Raw genomic sequence first — 17652 nt, 5'->3', positions numbered from 1 at the left:
ATTATAGTCATTCTGATTAAGACTTTGGAGGAATTCTTCAAGACTCGCACAATCTCCTTCCCAGATTAAAAACAAGTCATCGATGCATCTCATCCATGATTTGATGTTCAGCTTGAATTTGCTCTGTAAGATACCTTCTTCCCAGACTGCCATAAATACATTTGCATAGGTTGATGCAAATGACGTCCCCATTGCTGTACCTTGCTTTTGGAGGAATAACTCCCCATTGAATAAGAAAACATTGTGGGTTAAGCAATGACTCAACATGTCCAGGATCATCCCTGAATGCTCCAGGAAGCTCAAGGATCTGTTTTTCAAAAACTGACTGACTGATGTGAGGCCATCCTTATGGAGTATTGATGTATACAATGATGTCACATCAATTGTGACCATTGTTTGTTCATTGTTCCAATCACTATTCTGCAATCTGTTCAGGAATGCTGTCGTGTCCCTGAGGTATGAGAGGAGTGACAATACATATTTAACCAGGAACACATCAATAAAGTGTGAGTTTTTTTCCAGTAGTGATCCCATGGAGTTGACTATCGGCCTGCCTGGTGGGTTAAGGAGTGATTTGTGCACTTTCAGTAGAAAGTAGATGGTTGATGTTATTGGCTTATCCACCTTCAGATACATAAATTCCTCAAAGTTAATCAGTCCCTTTTCTTTCCAGGCCAGTAATTGCGAGTGATATTCTGTAGTCCATCGGTCCATGGGATTCTTCTCTAGTTTCTGGTAGTGTTCCTGATTCCTCAGTTGTCTGTATGCCTTGGAAATGAATTGTTCTCGGTCCTGTATGACGATCTTCCCGCCTTTGTCGGCGGCCTTTATGATAATTTTTGGATTATCCCTCAGGTCCTTCAGTCCGTGTTGCTCCTTGCGTGTGAGGTTCCAGGACTGTTTTTTATATCCCTTCTTCATGGAAAGCTGGTTCATCTCTTCTACCACAATTTCGTGAAACAGGTCAACTTTGTTCCCGGGTGGTAGCTGCGGGCAGAATTTGGACCAGGATTTTAATCGACTTTCTCCACCTCGTTGTGTATTTATTCCTCTTGTTGACAGATTGATAGGTCACGCATTTCATTTATGTTGGAAATTGAGCTATCTCTAAGGCTTTTCCCCAGGTCAGATTGGGTTCTCAGGGCTAGTAAGTCGTTTTGATTGAGTGGGGAAACTTCCATGGGTTTAATATATATAATATATTGTATTTCTATCTAGGACCCTAATTCGATATTCCTGATTCATGCCCTTATGTGGTTATAATAAATAGTATCCTTATAAAGGCATAAGAATCATATCCATATTTAGTAATAGCCCATGCAGTCCAAAGCACGGCAAGGCTACTCCCATAGACTCCTAGAAAGCACAATGCGTTCTTTAAACAAACCAAGCCTCCAGGAGCCCGGGAATTCCCCCTGCGTTTGATTTGCACAAGAACTCCTGGAGTCGAGAAAGAACTGTTAGTTCTTAGTGACGTCTTATGTCCAACCTTACGTCAAACCCAGCACCTTTCAGATATAAATGTACCAATGTTGCCTTAAGCAAACACACGGTGGTGGGAAGCAGAGCGACGTTCTACTTGTCCGAGAGCCCAGCTGTTGCCAGAGCCAAAGGAAAACGCCCCTCCCTTCGACGCACTGAGAGAGACGCTGTCTTTTTCTCCAGCCGAGAAAATCCAGCTCTGGTGTTCCCAAGTCACCCTCGCATGTTGCTGGGAGTCCTGAGAAGCGAGATACAAGACCTCCTTCATTCTATAACCAAGGTACAGAGCTGATTAAAACCTTAGAGAGAATTCTTGATTCCGATACTTGGCAAAAACCTAACTTAACTTCAAACTGCAACTTACTTACTCCATCCCACGTATTAGGCTTAGGTCAGGTACACTGGGGTAGGCGTATCTTAGAAGCATCAGTTGAGTTCGTTAGTCAATGTTTTTATGTATGTATATAGTTTATCCATTTTAAAGTATCATATGGCTAAGAAACCATATTAATGCTTTTACAGTATTATTTCATAATACTACTTTTACTGTACGCACTTTACTTCATAATAAGTATTGCAATTGTGGCAATTCATTTCTCTTGCATGAGAAAGAAGACTGCTCAATAAAATAACACCTTTTATTGAAAACGCCTGTGTCTCTATTTCTCTGCATACTGGTGAAATTAAGCATGCACAATTGACTGAGAGAAATAGCGGTCTATTGTTTTCGCACGACTCTAGAGATACACTCTTTATTTTGAGGGAGCAAAGTTGTCATGTTTATGCGGTTGTCAGAAACTAATCCCTTCTTGTCTAAATCAGGACGGTTAACCCTTTCCTGAACATTCGAGAAAGTTTCTAGTGACCTCTGAGCTAGCTGGCAAAACTAATTAAGTCTAACATAGTCAGTAGAGACCTAGATGACCTCAATCCTACGTCTACACTGTTGTTTATGTTATTCCAATGCGCAGAGCCTATTGGGAATATAGGAACTACACTACAATATATATACACATACATACACACACACACACACACACTTAATCACAGGCCACTCAGCCTATCATAAGAAACTTAGAAGCATTCTGCACAGACACTAGAGATTGATCAAAAGTGATCTAATTATTGGACAAAACATACCCCGAACTCTTTTAATATCATTTAGCCTGGAAAAATCTATGTGCCACGAACTAGTGCAGATTTGCCCCCAAAGCAAAACGGAAGCTGATTGATTGAGAGGCTGTTGGGGTTTCCAAAGATGCAAAGCCTGTATATTTGGATGCAATTCTATGACCATCCATACACACCTAGGTAAAACACCTATAATTATACGTGGGGTATTTATCTGTAGAAGTGAGTTTGTGGTCTATGTGTTACAGTGTACATGCCCTAAACTCTATGTAGGGAGCGCCATTCATATGGTCCATGTGGGAATATTACAACATCTCAGTGTCATAGCTAAGGATGATAAGAGCTATCCTGAGGTAAGGCATATTCACGAGCATCACAAGGACAATGCCAATGAATTGGTCTACTTTGTAATACACGCAATCCCTAGATATCCCAGGAGAGGTAATCGGGAGTTATAACTTAGGAGATTCGAATCATGTTAAATACTAATGCTAAACAGTAAACTTCTGCATGGTTTAAATTCAGATGAAGATCTAAATGTGCATTTAAAAGTACTCTTAACGCTTGTCAGCAACTAAGAAAGGTGTACCGTATGTGTAGTTTTAATCAATTTAGTGTCATGGCCAAATCTATTGAATTTGTGTTTGAATCTCCGGTACTATGAATTATTTTGTGTGTGAATCTATATCAGACACTATGTCCATATAATGTAGTAATACGATATGAATTTTAATTTTCAGTAGATTGCAATAACATATATGTGCAGTGGTTTGAACATATGAACAAGATCTGATATCCATTTTAGGGAGAGTGATTTCTTGAGTACAGAATCAGTAACACATAATATTCACCTTAGTGTAAAATCAGGGTACGGGTAGCATTTATGTGTATATAGCCCACTTGGGCTGAACCCTGCCCAACCCCCCCTAAAATACCTCCCTCCCCTACAACCCCCACCCCCTCAACCCCGTGCACCCCGTCCCCCCTCCCCTTTGCTTTCCTTCCTCTCTACATACACTAGCACAATTTGCCCATCTACTGAACTTGCACTTTTTCTGCTAAGAGAAGAGAAAGGTATTTATGTGTGCTTTGTTACTCAAAGATGATGAATTATGATGTATCCTAACTACAAGGTATACTTAGTAAATGCCACTCCTTAGAGTACCTTGCTGATAATATATTCATTGCACAGTTAATAATGCAAGTGTGAATTATGTAATTTATCTCACCTCTATTCTTGTTTGGTTTATTTATTGTTTTGTGCGAGCAACAATCCTAAGTTTTAAAGCATTTTCTTTGTTTCCATGTCTATGACATGGTTGCCGCGACAATATAAACAAATCCCTTAATGGCACCAAACTCCACCGAAACACATCAGGGGCCTTCTGTACAATAAAACTTTAAGCACTCTCACCCAGCGTGTCGGTGCCTGTTTCATGAATGTTGAGAAGCAGGATTGGAGTGGATATATATTGCCTCTTGCTATAGGAGCGTAGTCCAATACATTTTTAAACTGTAATTTTTTAGGTTTCTTTGCTAGCTGTGTTAAAGTATTTGTTTGTGCAGATAGTGGAGAACCTGTTAAGCAAGCTGATAATCTTAAGGGAGAGGCCTGGGTTTATCTGTGATAAGTTGTAAAGAAAACTGGCTTTGGATTAAAATAAAATAAAAAGACAAATGAACATGTAAGACTTACAGTGTAGTACTTCTAGTCAGCACGCTTTCAGCACCTGAAATTGCAATAACAATGTACCCTTTTAACCCCTTCCATGCTCATGACGGAACGGTTCCGTCATGAGCGTCGGTTGAGCTGTGCTCATGACGGAACCGTTCCGTCATGAGCCGATAGGCTCATTAGAACCTTCAGCACAGCGCGAAAATTCGCGCCGCGCTGAAGGGGTTAACAGGCGTGCCAGCTGATCCACATACTGGCACTCGGAACCATAACACCAGCTAGCCCTTTCACTATTTCCAGGTGTGTACAGTAACCCAATTTGTGCTTTATTACAGAAAGTTGAAGTCTAGAACAAAATGTTGCTGCATGGGGATTTGAGCAATGTACATACACACATGTCCCCACACTCTTTGTCTTATGTCTTCGCTCTTCCTGCACATTCACACTCCATTGCTTTCTCCGCCTTCAGGAGTTGCAACTGCCTGTCAAGCATCCCACAAAGCTATCCCTGCTGCTCCTATTCTATGAATCATCTTTTTTTCCTCCAGCTGCAAGGAAAGTAGAGGGGCAGGCAATATTTGAAAACCTTTGCCAAAGTAGAAGGTCTTAGAACTTAGGTCAAGGTCCTAGTACTGACCTGGGATGGTACCGGTTTATTAGAACTGCTTCATGGCACCAATGCACAGTTCAATCACCATCTCAACCAGTCTCTAAAGTCAAATATGAACCTCCTACAGAAACAGAACGTACAGAACACAAACCTCACAAGCAAAACCCAGGACTTTTGCCACAGTAAGCTGCATCAATACGATTGTGCACTCATGTTTCCTGCACACACTTTTGCCTGACTACCACCCAGCTCTTAGACACACTGCCCTGAAATGCCAAACCAATAAGCCTCCTAAATTAAAAGGCTATTCCTTTAATACTGTATATCCTACTCCACGTGCCTCTGTGACTAATTCATCGAAGCCAGTTAACTGCTTCTGTTGATACATGCGTGAGGCAACTGATCATAACTCTAGAGGACATACTTCATAACCCAATTGCCTTTCCACACCATACATCATCTTGCCCAACACCTACCTGAAAGATTTGGAAGGGTACAATATATCTGTAAAAAAGACTATTGATATAGCTGTGAAAATTAATATCCTGGGATGAACACCTCATATTTGGTGTTAGGTCTAACCATTCCTCTCTAACCTCTGATAATTCATCTTTCCACATGCTTTTAATTTTTAACACATGGTTACCTTCTAATCTTTAATGGAATACATAGTTTTGTGTGGTAGTCTGCATGGACATCACTAGAATTTTATGTCTTTCAGTATCCTTCACCAATCTCAATGGCGTTCAGTGTCCTCCACCAATCTCAATGGTGGCTTGACTGAAGAGAAATACTAATTGAATTAATTTTTCATAATAAGTGTGCCATAAGCCTTTGTGGAAAGCATATTGCTCTGTGTAACCTAAATAACACAAGCTAGGTCCTCTACACGTGCAGTAAAACAGGTATAGCTAAAATTACTTAACTTTGTGCCAATGGAGTAATAACAAATTTAGTGACTAAATACTAGGTACATTTAAAACACAACAAGTACATGGTAATAAACACATGGATTTAGAAATCAACGCTTCATTGCTAGGCAGAATCAATTTTTAAACAGTGCATTTTGTGCAACTCTTCCCACTGAAAAAAGGATAGTAATGGGGGAAAAGCCAGAGTTCATACTATGATAGACTCAGGGTAAATAACTAATTTAATGTCTGGCAGCGCACCAAAAAAGAGAACAAACACTATGTAAAAGTTTGAAGCAAACAAATAATGAAAGTTTGATGTTTGCTACAACTTACCTCTTAGATATTTCACTTTTAAAAATTCTGGGCTGGCTTTCTGACCAGGGAGAGGGTCATTTAACATAACTTTAGTCTGCGACCGTATTCCTTCATAATACTGGCCCATAGATGCGTGACTGAGTCCTTTCATATATTGGCATACTTCATTGTACGGTTCTAGCTGCAGGCATCTCTGCAACAAAGTAAGTGAAAATATGTTGTAATACTTTATTTCGATAAAAACAAACTTTATCATAAAAGTACATACAATTCATTGTTAAAAAAAGGAATAACAACTTTAAAAAAGGTAAGATCTTTTCAGAAACAAGTGGAGACACAGGAAGTTAGAGACTAGATTAGAAAAAGTCCTAAAACAGACAACCGGGGGATGGCCTAATGCTTTATTATACACAGTTTCCTACCCCGTTCTCGATGTTATCAGTCTAGAACGTATCTGCCAGGCCTTTCCCAGGAATTTGGCAACTCCTCAAAAAATCATCAAGGATGTTGTGTCTGTTACCAGTATGCGGAGTGGCATCGCATGGTGCCTGACTCCCAGTTCTCTGCATACTGGCTTTAACCACCTTCTCCTGGGTCCACTGTATCCTCTACAGGCAAATAAAAAGTGTGCTAGGGACTCATTAGGGTTTGGACATCCAGGACAGCTAGAATGGTTGGACATAGATGAGTTCCAGCGCCTGGTAAAAGTGTTCAAGGGAAGTGTTCCATATCTAAACTTTAAAAACAAGGTTCTGTCTCTAGGTGCTTTAATAACATCGAGAAAGGGTTCAAACTTCTTCACCGGCTTGTACTCTAGGAATTGATCGGTTAAAATCCCCCAGTTTGATTTTTCAAGCTCCTTGGCTTGGACCCATTCCCAGTATATTTTTTTAATTGTTTCTTTCGGGGGTGGCGATTGGGACAACCATGTATCGCTTAGCCCCAATTTGGCGATCAAGTCCCTTAGGTTGTCCAACCATGCAATCTTAGTCATCTTGTTCAGCGTAATAAGTTCGTCCAGAGATGCAGCATAGTGTACCAATTCCGGTGTCCTTCTTAGTCGCACCCAATATAATAACGGTCGAAGGGTTACAATGTCTTTAATTGCACGGCGGCCCATGTCTTGAAGCAGTGGTTTCAAGGGGGTAGAGACTGGGAGGCCCACCAGGTCTCTCAAGAACTTATTTTCAGTTTTCGTTAGTTCTGTTATGTTGTCGAAGCCCCATAGTTCTGACCCATATATTGTTGCAGCCAATGCTTTCCCCTCATAGATGGCAAGGACAGGGGCAATGGGCCTGCTTGCAGAGGCTCGGTGTTCTCTAGCAATGGCTCCCGTAGCCCTTTTCAAATTCAAGTGCATTTTTGCTAGATGGGAGTCCCACTTCATTCTCCGGTTCACCCTTACTCCCAGATAATCAAATGCATCAACCTCCTCCAGTGAACATCCATTAAGCGCAACATTGATCTTCCTTGGTCTCTTAGTTTGGGACAGAACCATTAGTTTAGTTTTTGTGGTGTTAATTGTTAACCCACGTTCCTCGCAGAAGATGTCAAACTTGGTCAAAAGTTTTTGGAGACCAGAGGGGGTTTTGGACATGAGGAGAGTGTCGTCCGCAAAAAGGAGGGTCGGTATTTTTTCACCTGCCAGGGTTGGAGCATCCGCAGGGTCCTCCCTCAAATGATCTGCCACCCCATTTATAAAGAGGGAGAACAAAGTGGGAGCCATCGCGCAACCCTGACGGACCCCCCTGTCCACTGGTATTTTATCAGTTAGTTGGCCCTCACTCCCCCATCGAATCCTTGCATACGTGCCTTCATGCAGTCTTTTAACTAGCTCAAGGAGGTAGCCTGGGTAACCCATGTCATGAAGTACCTGCCATAGTTTGGTGCGTGGGAATAGGTCGAAGGCGGTTTTCAGGTCTATAAACGCCAGATATAATGACCCTTTACCGACAGAAACAGTCTTCCAATAAATCGCAGTGAATCGGAAGACTTGGTCTATCGTACCGACCTTTTTCCTAAAACCTGCTTGTAGGTGTATTAAAATGTCACCCTCCTCCAGCCAAGTCACAGTTCTAGATATGAGGACCCTGCCAACCACCTTCTGAATTACATCAATCAGACTGATTGGTCTATAATTGGCAGGGTCCTCTCTAAACCCCCTTTTTTATATATCGTAACCACTTCTGCCCCTTTCCACGACTCAGGGACTGGGTAGCCCTGAGTCAGAAGATTCATTAGTGGAAAAATAAGATTGGCCCATAGGGTCAGATCATGTAATAGAAGATCTCCAGGCAAGCCATCCGGGCCAGCAGCCTTCCCTGGGGAAATATTTTTGATAGCTGCTTGGACCTCGAGAAAGGTGAAGGGATCTACTGGTTTGATATTCAAGGTGGTTGGCTCAGAGTCTAGGTGTGGGTCTAGCAGTTGTACGGAGTCAACCTCGCAGGAGTAGAGTTTCAGGAAGTGGGAGTACCATTGCTGTTCGGTTATATGGTGTAAAACAGAATCCCCTCCCCTTCTTGATGATTTATTTATTAGATCCCAAAAAAGAGTTGAGCCTTTATGGAGGCGTCCCTCCTAAGTTCCTGCCAGTGGTCTTCCTCCCATGTTCTTTTTGACAATTCTACAGTTTTTTTATAATCTTTCCTAGCTACCCTTAAAGCTGCTGGGTCCTTTTTTCGAATCGCTAGTGAGATGGCTTTCCTCTTTTTCCTACAGTCTACTGAAAACCAAGGGTTGCCATTTTTAGGAGTAGTGTGTTTCCGCTTGTTTGGTCCTATAATTTTAAAATAAGAGCCCAACCTTTCTATAAAATCACTGTAAATATTGCCCAGGTCTGGACTAAGGACATCACTCTGCAAGATGTTCAGCTTACTAAATTCCAATCCCTTAGATGCCACTAAAAGGCCTATACTATCCAGAGTTTTCTCATGGGATGCCACCTTGTGCCATTTTAACCTTCTATTGCAATTAGATGGAACTACTTCTTTGGTGTATAGGCGGTTATTAAGAGTTTTCTTTTTTAAGTCCCATCTGATTTCAGCGGAGAGTGGATTATGATCGCTGTCCGGCATCTATTTAACATCCATGTCGACAACATTCCCCCATAATCTTGTATCCAGGAGGATGTAGTCAATACGGGATTGGCCATTGGGGCTATTAAAGGTCATGGCCCCGTTAGGGTCTGAAGCTGTTCTACCATTTAAAGCACGCAAATTATATTCCAATGTCAGAGCATTGATCTGCAATGCTCTAACCGACCATCTCTTAATAGGTTTTAGATTCAGTGGGGGGATAGACTGTTTAATGTCCTCCTCAGTGACCCCTAGTAGGTCATCCTTCGTTAGAGGTTCATACGTGCAATTGAGGTCTCCTCCCAATATGATATTAGATCTTGGGGGGGGGTAACCTCTAGAGCCGTTTCCAATAGAGATACTGTTTCTGATTTTTTGCAAGCTGGCGCTCCTCTGGCATAGACGTTAAACAGATCTACTCTGTTGCCCTTCAGCGGACCCTTAAAGATAGATGCAGGATATCTTCTTAAATTTGTATTATGGCAGGTGATATCCAAGTTCATTGTTACTTTGACCCATATTAGAAGGCCCCCTGATGGGCGGCCCCTACCTTGGCTAACAGCAGGAGCGAAGAAAGTAGAGTAACCTGATTTGTACAGGGGTGTCATACTCCAGGTCTCCTGGAACATGCAGACCTCATGTTTCTCAATAAAATCATTCCATTCTGGAATTACCAGGTGTTTTTTGAGGCCTGCAGTATTCCAGGAGAGGATACGAATTGTATCTGAAGTGTCCCCCACTTCTATCTTATTTCCAATTCTATTCTGCTTTGAGAGGATTGTGACATCAGGGCCAAAAGGTTCGTTCACTGGGGTGGTTATATTTCCCATAATGCCCAAAATGGGTCTTTAGATCAAAATGCTGCAAGTTAAACCACACTTTATTCCCGAATACAGAGGGAACTTGGTTCCTCTGATGATGAACAGGTGGTTATATTACTGCAGACAAAAATGACCCGCAAACTTCGGGCATGCCAACTGCAAGTCCAGTGACAACCTACAGTTGTTAAAGTTATGCAAACAAAAATCATCTGTCAAGTCTGAAGTCACTTGCAGGATGCAGATTGCGTAATGTATAGGCAAGTTTTCATATGGATTCAAGAATGAAGGATTTTTTTTATCCTAGTTTTGTAAAGATTATCAGATCGGGTGGGCTGGGCGGCACAGTTGGGTTTAAAGGACCAGCAGCGGAACACAATGCAATTTGGCACCATATATGACCACTGAGCCTTATACATAAACTGAATTCCTAGGGTTAACATAGCAACAGTTCATAATCCTATCAAAAGCACAACCCTCACACTGTGACATATGTCCTACAATAGCCAGAGACCCACAGAGCAGTTACCTAGGCTGGACATCATGTACTCCTGTGGCAGAAGTGGCTGAGGCAGCACAAGCTGACCTTGTGCACATGTCAGTTTGTTCCTGCGACCCACTGCCCTGGGGCCATGCTAGAGCTCTAGTTTTGAGTCCAGTAGTGTATCTATTACGAGCACTGGAGAAGTGCCTACATAGCCCATCATGACATTGTTTACAAAAGAGAGGGCACTCCTGAGTCCTGCTTTAGGAAATGTTATCTGGTGTATAGTGAGAAAGTCACAGAGTGTGTAAGAAGCATATCAGTACACTTGTGGCCCTAAGGGGGTGTCTAGGCACTCCTGTGACTCGGAAGTGGAGGCGGTAACCAGCAACTAGCTTGTCTTCCTTAGCTCAATTTAAATCAGAAAAATGTTTACAATGTTAACAAATTTCATACTATTTCAGTAACTGCTGACCATGTAATTAATGTCCTTTGTTCTTTTTCATTGTTTCTTTTTCTGTACCACAGCTACTGGAGGTTCTGACTAATGTGCATTGGCCACAATGTACTTACAGAGTTTATGAAACACAACACTGGGATGGGGAAGAGAGAAGTAACCCCTAAATGTCTCAACAGTCTCATTAGAAAGAGCAGCATAGTGTTTTTGATAAGGGGATGAGTGTGAAGCAATATTTTAAAAATCAAAAGCCACAGAGGTCAGATATGCAGGGGCTCAAATGGAGAACACACAAGGAAAGTAAGGAACAGATTGAGGTCCCATTTGGGCATCATAGAAGAAATAGGTGGGAACAAATATTGCAAGCCTTTCCAAAACAGAGTCACAACGCATAACTTAAATAGGGAAGGTTGGTCCAGCAGTCAAAAGAAAGCAGAGATGGCTGACATCTATATTAAAGGTGCCCTTTCAGACCTAAGAAAGAACAAACTGCATAATATCAGCAAGAGGTGCAGAAAGGGGTGTCAACATGACTTGAGGAAGCCACGCCACAAACTTATTCCAATGGCAGCCATAGACAATTTTAGTGGAATGCTGCCTGGCTGCCAAGATGACATCGCAAACTTTGAAAGAAAGATCGAAAAACTTCAGCTGCCGCTGCTCAATATCCATGCATGAAGGAGGAGACTGCACACGTTTGGGTGCAAGACACTGCCCTGTTGTTGCAACGAGAGATCCCCTTGAAGGGGCAACCTGTCTGGAAGACAGATGCTCATGAAGTCAGGATACCAAACTCTCCATGCCCTATTTGTTGCCACTAGAGTGACTTTGGCCCAGTCTCCTGATGTTTTTGAAAAATCAGAGCAGGAGTGGTATTAGTTGGAAGGCACACAGGTGCCCCCAATTTCACTCGAGAGTAAATGTGTTTCCAAGCGGGAACGGCTTTGGAAACTACATGTAGAAGTGATGACACTGTACATTTCGGCAGTGGCGAAACAGATCTAACCAAGGTTCCGCCTCTATCTCAAAAAAGACCTTGCATCACATCCGAATGTAGACGCCATTTGTGATCCGCAGGCATCGGCGACTGAGTTCATCCACCGTGGACTTCAAAGACACCACCAGATGCTGTACAACAAGAAAAATGTCCTGACATTCCAACCAAGTCCAGATGAGCAGAGCATTTTGGCACAGGAACCATGACTCTAACCCACCCTGTTTGGTGTAATACCACTTGGCCGTGGTATTGTCAGTAAACACCTGAACAAGCCGACCTTTGATAGATGGAAGAAAGACTTTTAAGGTCAATTGAATCGCCCTCAGCTCCAGGTGATTGTTGAGCAGCTGAGACAACGGCAGAGAATAGAGTTCTCTGATCTCCGCCTTTACCAGATGGCCACTCCAACACATGAGTGACCCGTCTGTCAACACTCTGATATCCAGGTGGTAAATGGAGACGAGTCAGTCGCCAATCCAATCAGGGTCCATCAGCCACCACTGCAGAACGTTTCGAGTTCCCTCCAATAATAAAACTAGGTCGGAGAGATTACCCTGACGCTGCACCCAATGGGACTATGTGTCCCACTGCAGAGCCCCCAAAGGCCAGTGGGCATGCTCTACCACTAGGATGCAGGAGGTCATGAACCCTATCAGCCTCAATAGTCAGTCTCCCCAAAATCCAAGATAGAGGCTGAAACATGGGTATCATAGTGACCCCTGACCCTCCTGGTAGGTTGCTCCCCCTCCACGCAGCTCCGCCTGTGTGCCCCTGCTGCCGCTGCCGAGTACCCGCTGGTAAGTGTGCTCTACTCCTGTTCTGTGCCCCGTTTGTGCCCTCTGTGCCACTGTTTTCCCCCCTCTGTGTGCCCCGTTTTTGCTTCTGTGCCACTCGTTTTCCCCTCTGTTGTGCCCCGTTTTTGCCCTCGGTGCACTGTTTTCCCCCTCTGTGTGCCCCGTTTTTGCTTTTTGTGCCACTGTTTTTCCCCCTCTGTGTGCCCCGTTTTTGCTTCTCTTCCACTCGTTTTTCCCCTCTGTTGGGCCCCGTTTTGCCCTCTGTGCCACCGTTTTCCCTCTCTTTGTGCCCCATTCTGCTTTCTGTCCCACTGGTTCCCCGCCCCCCTGCCGACTCGCTGCTTCCGCCTCCCACCTCCCAGCTGCTCCTCCCTCCCACCTCCCCATATATGCCGGACGTTGCGCGGCCACGCCGCTGGCACGCCAAAGGTGCGCCTAAGGCAAGCCCGTCTGCGCCCGTCCGTGCCTGGACCGCGCCCAGCGCCAGAACCCCTGGACCCCGCGAACGCCACAACACCAGACTCTGCTATGACGCCAGCACCCTCCACGCACTCAACGCCGGCTGAAACCACACCTGCTTCTAGGCAGCCCCGAAACGGACCCAGGGACCCTTCTCCTGCCGCACCTGCAGCTTCACCTGCGACAGAGCCACAAAACCTCCAAGGACTGGACCCAACCACCTCCGCTGCATACTCCTCAACACCCGCTCCGCACGCAAACACTCCTGGTAGAATGACTCATCGGCACCCGACATCGCCATAGCCATCCCGGACGGCTACAAGATCACCCGCAGGGATCACACCAACGGAATCGGAGGAGGAATAGCCATCATCCACAAGTTCACCCTCAAGGTCGCCACCCACGCAGACAACACCCTCAAGACCGACAAACTCCTGCACTTCTGGATCCATACCGACCCAAACACCACCCTCAGAGGAACACTCGTCTACAGACCCCCCCCGGACCCCGGGCTCAGTTCAGCGACTCCATCGCCGACCTCGCCAGCACCCACGCATTCACCTCCATGGACTACATCCTCCTCGGGGACCTGAACTTCCACCTCGAGAACAACAACAACGCCAACTCCGCCACGCTGATCGCCAACCTCGCCAACCCTTATCTCAAACAACTAGTCACCGCACCCACCCTTGCCGCCGGTCACACGCTTGACCCCATCTTCTCCACAAGCACCCAAGTCGCCTTCGACCACACCACCGAACTCCAATGGACAGACCACCGCTGCATCCATTTCACCTTCTAGAAACCAACCACGCACCACCGCACCCAACAGCTGCCTCGCCGCTGCTGGAGCAAAGTCACCGAAGACCAGCTGATCACCACCCTCGCCCAGAACCCACCCACCGACCCCACCAACCCAGACGCCGCAGCCAGCAACCTCAGACAGTGGATCGACGACTGCGCCAACACCCTCGCCCCACTCAAGAAACCCTCCAACAGCCACGCCAGCAAGAGAGCCACCTGGTTCACCGACGAGCTCCAGACCTTTAAACACACATGCCGGAAACTGGAGAAGAAATGGCTCCACGAACGCACACTGGACAACCACGCAGCCCACAAGGACGCCACCCACAGACATCACCACCTCATCAGATTAGCCAAGAGATCCTCCTTCAAAGACCCCCTGGATAACAACGCCCACGACAGCAAAGAGCTCTTCAGCATCGTAAAAGAACTCTCCAACCCCAGCGCCAATGCCAACGACATCCCGCCCTCACAAGAACTGTTCGACTCACTGGCCATCTTCTTCCACCGCAAGATCGCTGACATCCACGACCGCTTTAACACCACGACCGCCCGGACTACGCCAGACTCCACCTCCCCTGCGAACACCACCAGCGCCAACCGCCTGACCTCCAGGGTCAACGACAATGAGACATGCAAGGTCATGAACTCCATCCACTCAGGATCTCCATCAGACCCGTGCCCACACCACGTATTCAACCAAGCAGACGCAGCCATCGCACCCCAACTACGGAAGGTCATAAACATCTCCTTCGAAACAGCAAAATTCCCGGAAAGCCGGAAGCACGCCGAAATCAACGCCCTCCTCAAGAAGCCCAAGGCGGACCCCAAGGACCTCAAGAACTTCTGGCCCATCTCCCAGCTCCCGTTGCCGGCGAAGGTCTTTGAGAAAATCATCAACATGTAATTGGCCCGCCACCTCGAAGACAACATCATCTTGGACCCGTCCAGTCCGGATTCAGACGAAACCACAGCACTGAGACAGCCCTCATCGCCGCCACAGACAACATCAGGCGCCAACTAGACAACAGCGAAACTTCAGCCCTCATCCTCCTGGACCGGTCAGCCGCCTTCGACACGGTCTGCCATCGCACTCTAAAGACACGCCTCCAAGAAGCAGGAATCCAAGAGAAGGCCCTTGACTGGACCACGTCCTTCCTCTCCGGCAGAACCCAGAGTGTCCGCCTCCCACCCTTCTGATCCGAAGCCACCGACATGATCTGCAGCGTCCCCCAGGGCTCATCCCTCAGCCCGACGCTGTTCAACATCTACATGGCCCACCTCGCACAAGTGGCCCACCATCACGACCTCAACATCATCTCCTACGCCGACGACACCCAGCTCATACTCTCCCTCACCAAGGACCCACACACCGCCAAAACAAACCTCCACGAGGGAATGAAGGCCATCACCGACGATGAGGAGCAGCCGTCTGAAACTGAACTCGGACAAGACGGAGGTCCTCATCCTCGGACCCACCCCCTCAGCCTGGGACGACTCCTGGTGGCCGACCACACTGGGAACAGCACCAACACCCACCGACCATGCACGCAACCTAGGATTCATCCTCGACTCTTCCCTCTCCATGTCTAAGCAGGTCAACGCCGTCTCCTCCTCCTGCTACAACACCCTCCGCACGCTCCGCAGGATCTACAAGTGGATCCCGACCGAAACAAGAAGAACGGTGATACAGGCCCTTGTCAGCAGCAGACTGGACTACGACAACGCACTCTACACAGGAATCCCAGCCAAACACCTACGACGACTACAACGCATCCAAAACGCCTCCCCCCGACTGATCGCCAACGTCCCCTGCCGCAGCAACATCACGCCCCACCTGAGAGACCTACACTGGCTCCCTGTCAACAAGAGGATCACCTTCAGGCTCCTCACCCATGCACACAAAGCACTCCACAACGCCGGACCAGCCTACCTGAACAGCAGACTCAGCTTCTACACCTCCACCCGCCAGCTCCGCTCCGCCAGCCTCGCCCTCGCCGCTGTCCCCCAGCATTCAACGAACGACCTCCGGCGGCAGATCCTTTTCCTACCTCGCCACCAAGACCTGGAACACCCTCCCTACCCACCTACGGCAGACCGAAGACCTACTCGCCTTCAGAAGACTCCTCAAGACCTGGTTCATCGAGCAGTAGCGGCACCCCCCTCCCCTCAGCACCTTGAGACCCTCACGGGTAAGTAACGCGCTTTACAAGTACTCTGATTGATTGATTGATAGCATGAATACCTAAGACTCGCCATTCCGGAGGTTAGGTGCAAAACTGCGCTGTGTCCAGAATGGCTGGCACCAATAAAAGGAAGCATTTGAGAAGGAGTCCGGTGCGTCTTAGGCATGTTGATAGTGAGCCCCAGCAAATACAGAAGTTCCGCCATAGTCTGGAGGTGTGGCAAGCCCGCCTTCAACAGTCAGCTGTTGAAGTAGGAGGAAGACTGGCACCTCTAGCCACCACAGATGGGCCATAACCATCGGCATCACATTTGTAAACATCAGTAGGGGTGCTGGTGAGGCTAGAGTAGAACAACAAACTGTAAATGCTCATGGCCCACCGTGAACCACAGGTAACACATGTGGCCCAGCAGGATGGGTTGGGGGAAATATGTGTCCTGCGGGACCAGATCTACCATCCACCTTCCAGGATTCAGGACATACATGACCTGAGCCAATGTAAGCATCTTAAATTTCTTTTTTTTCACAGGAAGTCGATGAGAGGATGCAGGTCTAGTTTTTCAGCACCAAGAAGTAGCTGGAATAACAACCACACCCTAACTCTTGTGCAGGCACTCTTGAGAGTCTGCACTTAATGACAAATAAAAAAATATGGGCCACCTTCAGGAATTCTTGACCTGGTGGGAGGAGTGGACGTGTTTCCAAAAATGGTAGGGCGTACCCTCTCTGCAGAATCTGAAGCATCCACTTATCGGATGTACTTAACAACCCTTGAGAGAGGCGTTGCCTACTTCTGCCACCAAAGGAATGGCTGTGCTGGATGAAGGGCACACTAAAGGTGTTTTGAGGCTGCTGCAGCTGGGGGACAGAGGACTGGACAGCATACTGTAACTAGCTCCTGCGGTTTCTCTGAGATCTGCATCCCTGTCCTCGAAAGGGCTGGGAAGGGTCCTTGATTAGGTATGGAGGGAACTGCAGCCGGGCATGGCAGGAACTGCGGCTACCCAAAGTTTCCTCTTCCAGGTTTGCAGTAGGGGCAAAAGGACTGTTGTTGCTGACGGGTTGAGAGCATGTAGCCTGACGGCTTGAGCGAGGACCTCAAAGATGGGGAACCCGGCTCGAGTCTCGGCAGAGGATGCACAACATCCTATGAATCTGGGCAAATCACTTACTCTCCCTGTGCCTAACAAAATGAATGTGTCCGTCTGTAACACAACTGGTGCTCATGTAAAGCGCTCTGATACCTTTCAGTCAAGTATGCACTATATAAAACTCCCGGGGGAAAAAAAGAAATGCGTAGGGATCTGACAGGGACAATGCTTTTGCAAAAGCATGTGAGCGCCATATAACCCTTATCGCCAAATAGGCAGAATACAGCAAAGCGCATGTCAATCAATTAAGAATGTGTATCCCACGAGAACCTGGTGGACCTCAGTAAGGCGTGGCGATG

At 46.4% G+C, this 17652-nt stretch overlaps 1 protein-coding gene across 2 annotated transcripts in view; it reads right to left on the bottom strand.

Annotated features, from left to right (window-relative positions):
* The window catches only part of TTC13 (tetratricopeptide repeat domain 13), a 1386998-nt gene that overhangs the window by 965175 nt on the left and 404171 nt on the right, over positions 1-17652 (bottom strand). For both annotated transcript variants that reach the window (XM_086927141.1, XM_086927142.1), the window contains exon 11: positions 6146-6320. In XM_086927141.1, coding sequence (XP_086783267.1) covers positions 6146-6320 — 175 coding nt within the window. The remainder of the gene's footprint in view (positions 1-6145; positions 6321-17652) is intronic.

The sequence above is a fragment of the Lissotriton vulgaris genome, chromosome 6 (genome assembly GCF_964263255.1).
Source record: "Lissotriton vulgaris chromosome 6, aLisVul1.2, whole genome shotgun sequence".
Lineage (NCBI taxonomy): Eukaryota > Metazoa > Chordata > Amphibia > Caudata > Salamandridae > Lissotriton > Lissotriton vulgaris.
Note: the sequence above shows the minus strand (reverse complement) of the source record. Positions and strands in the feature narration are given on the sequence as shown.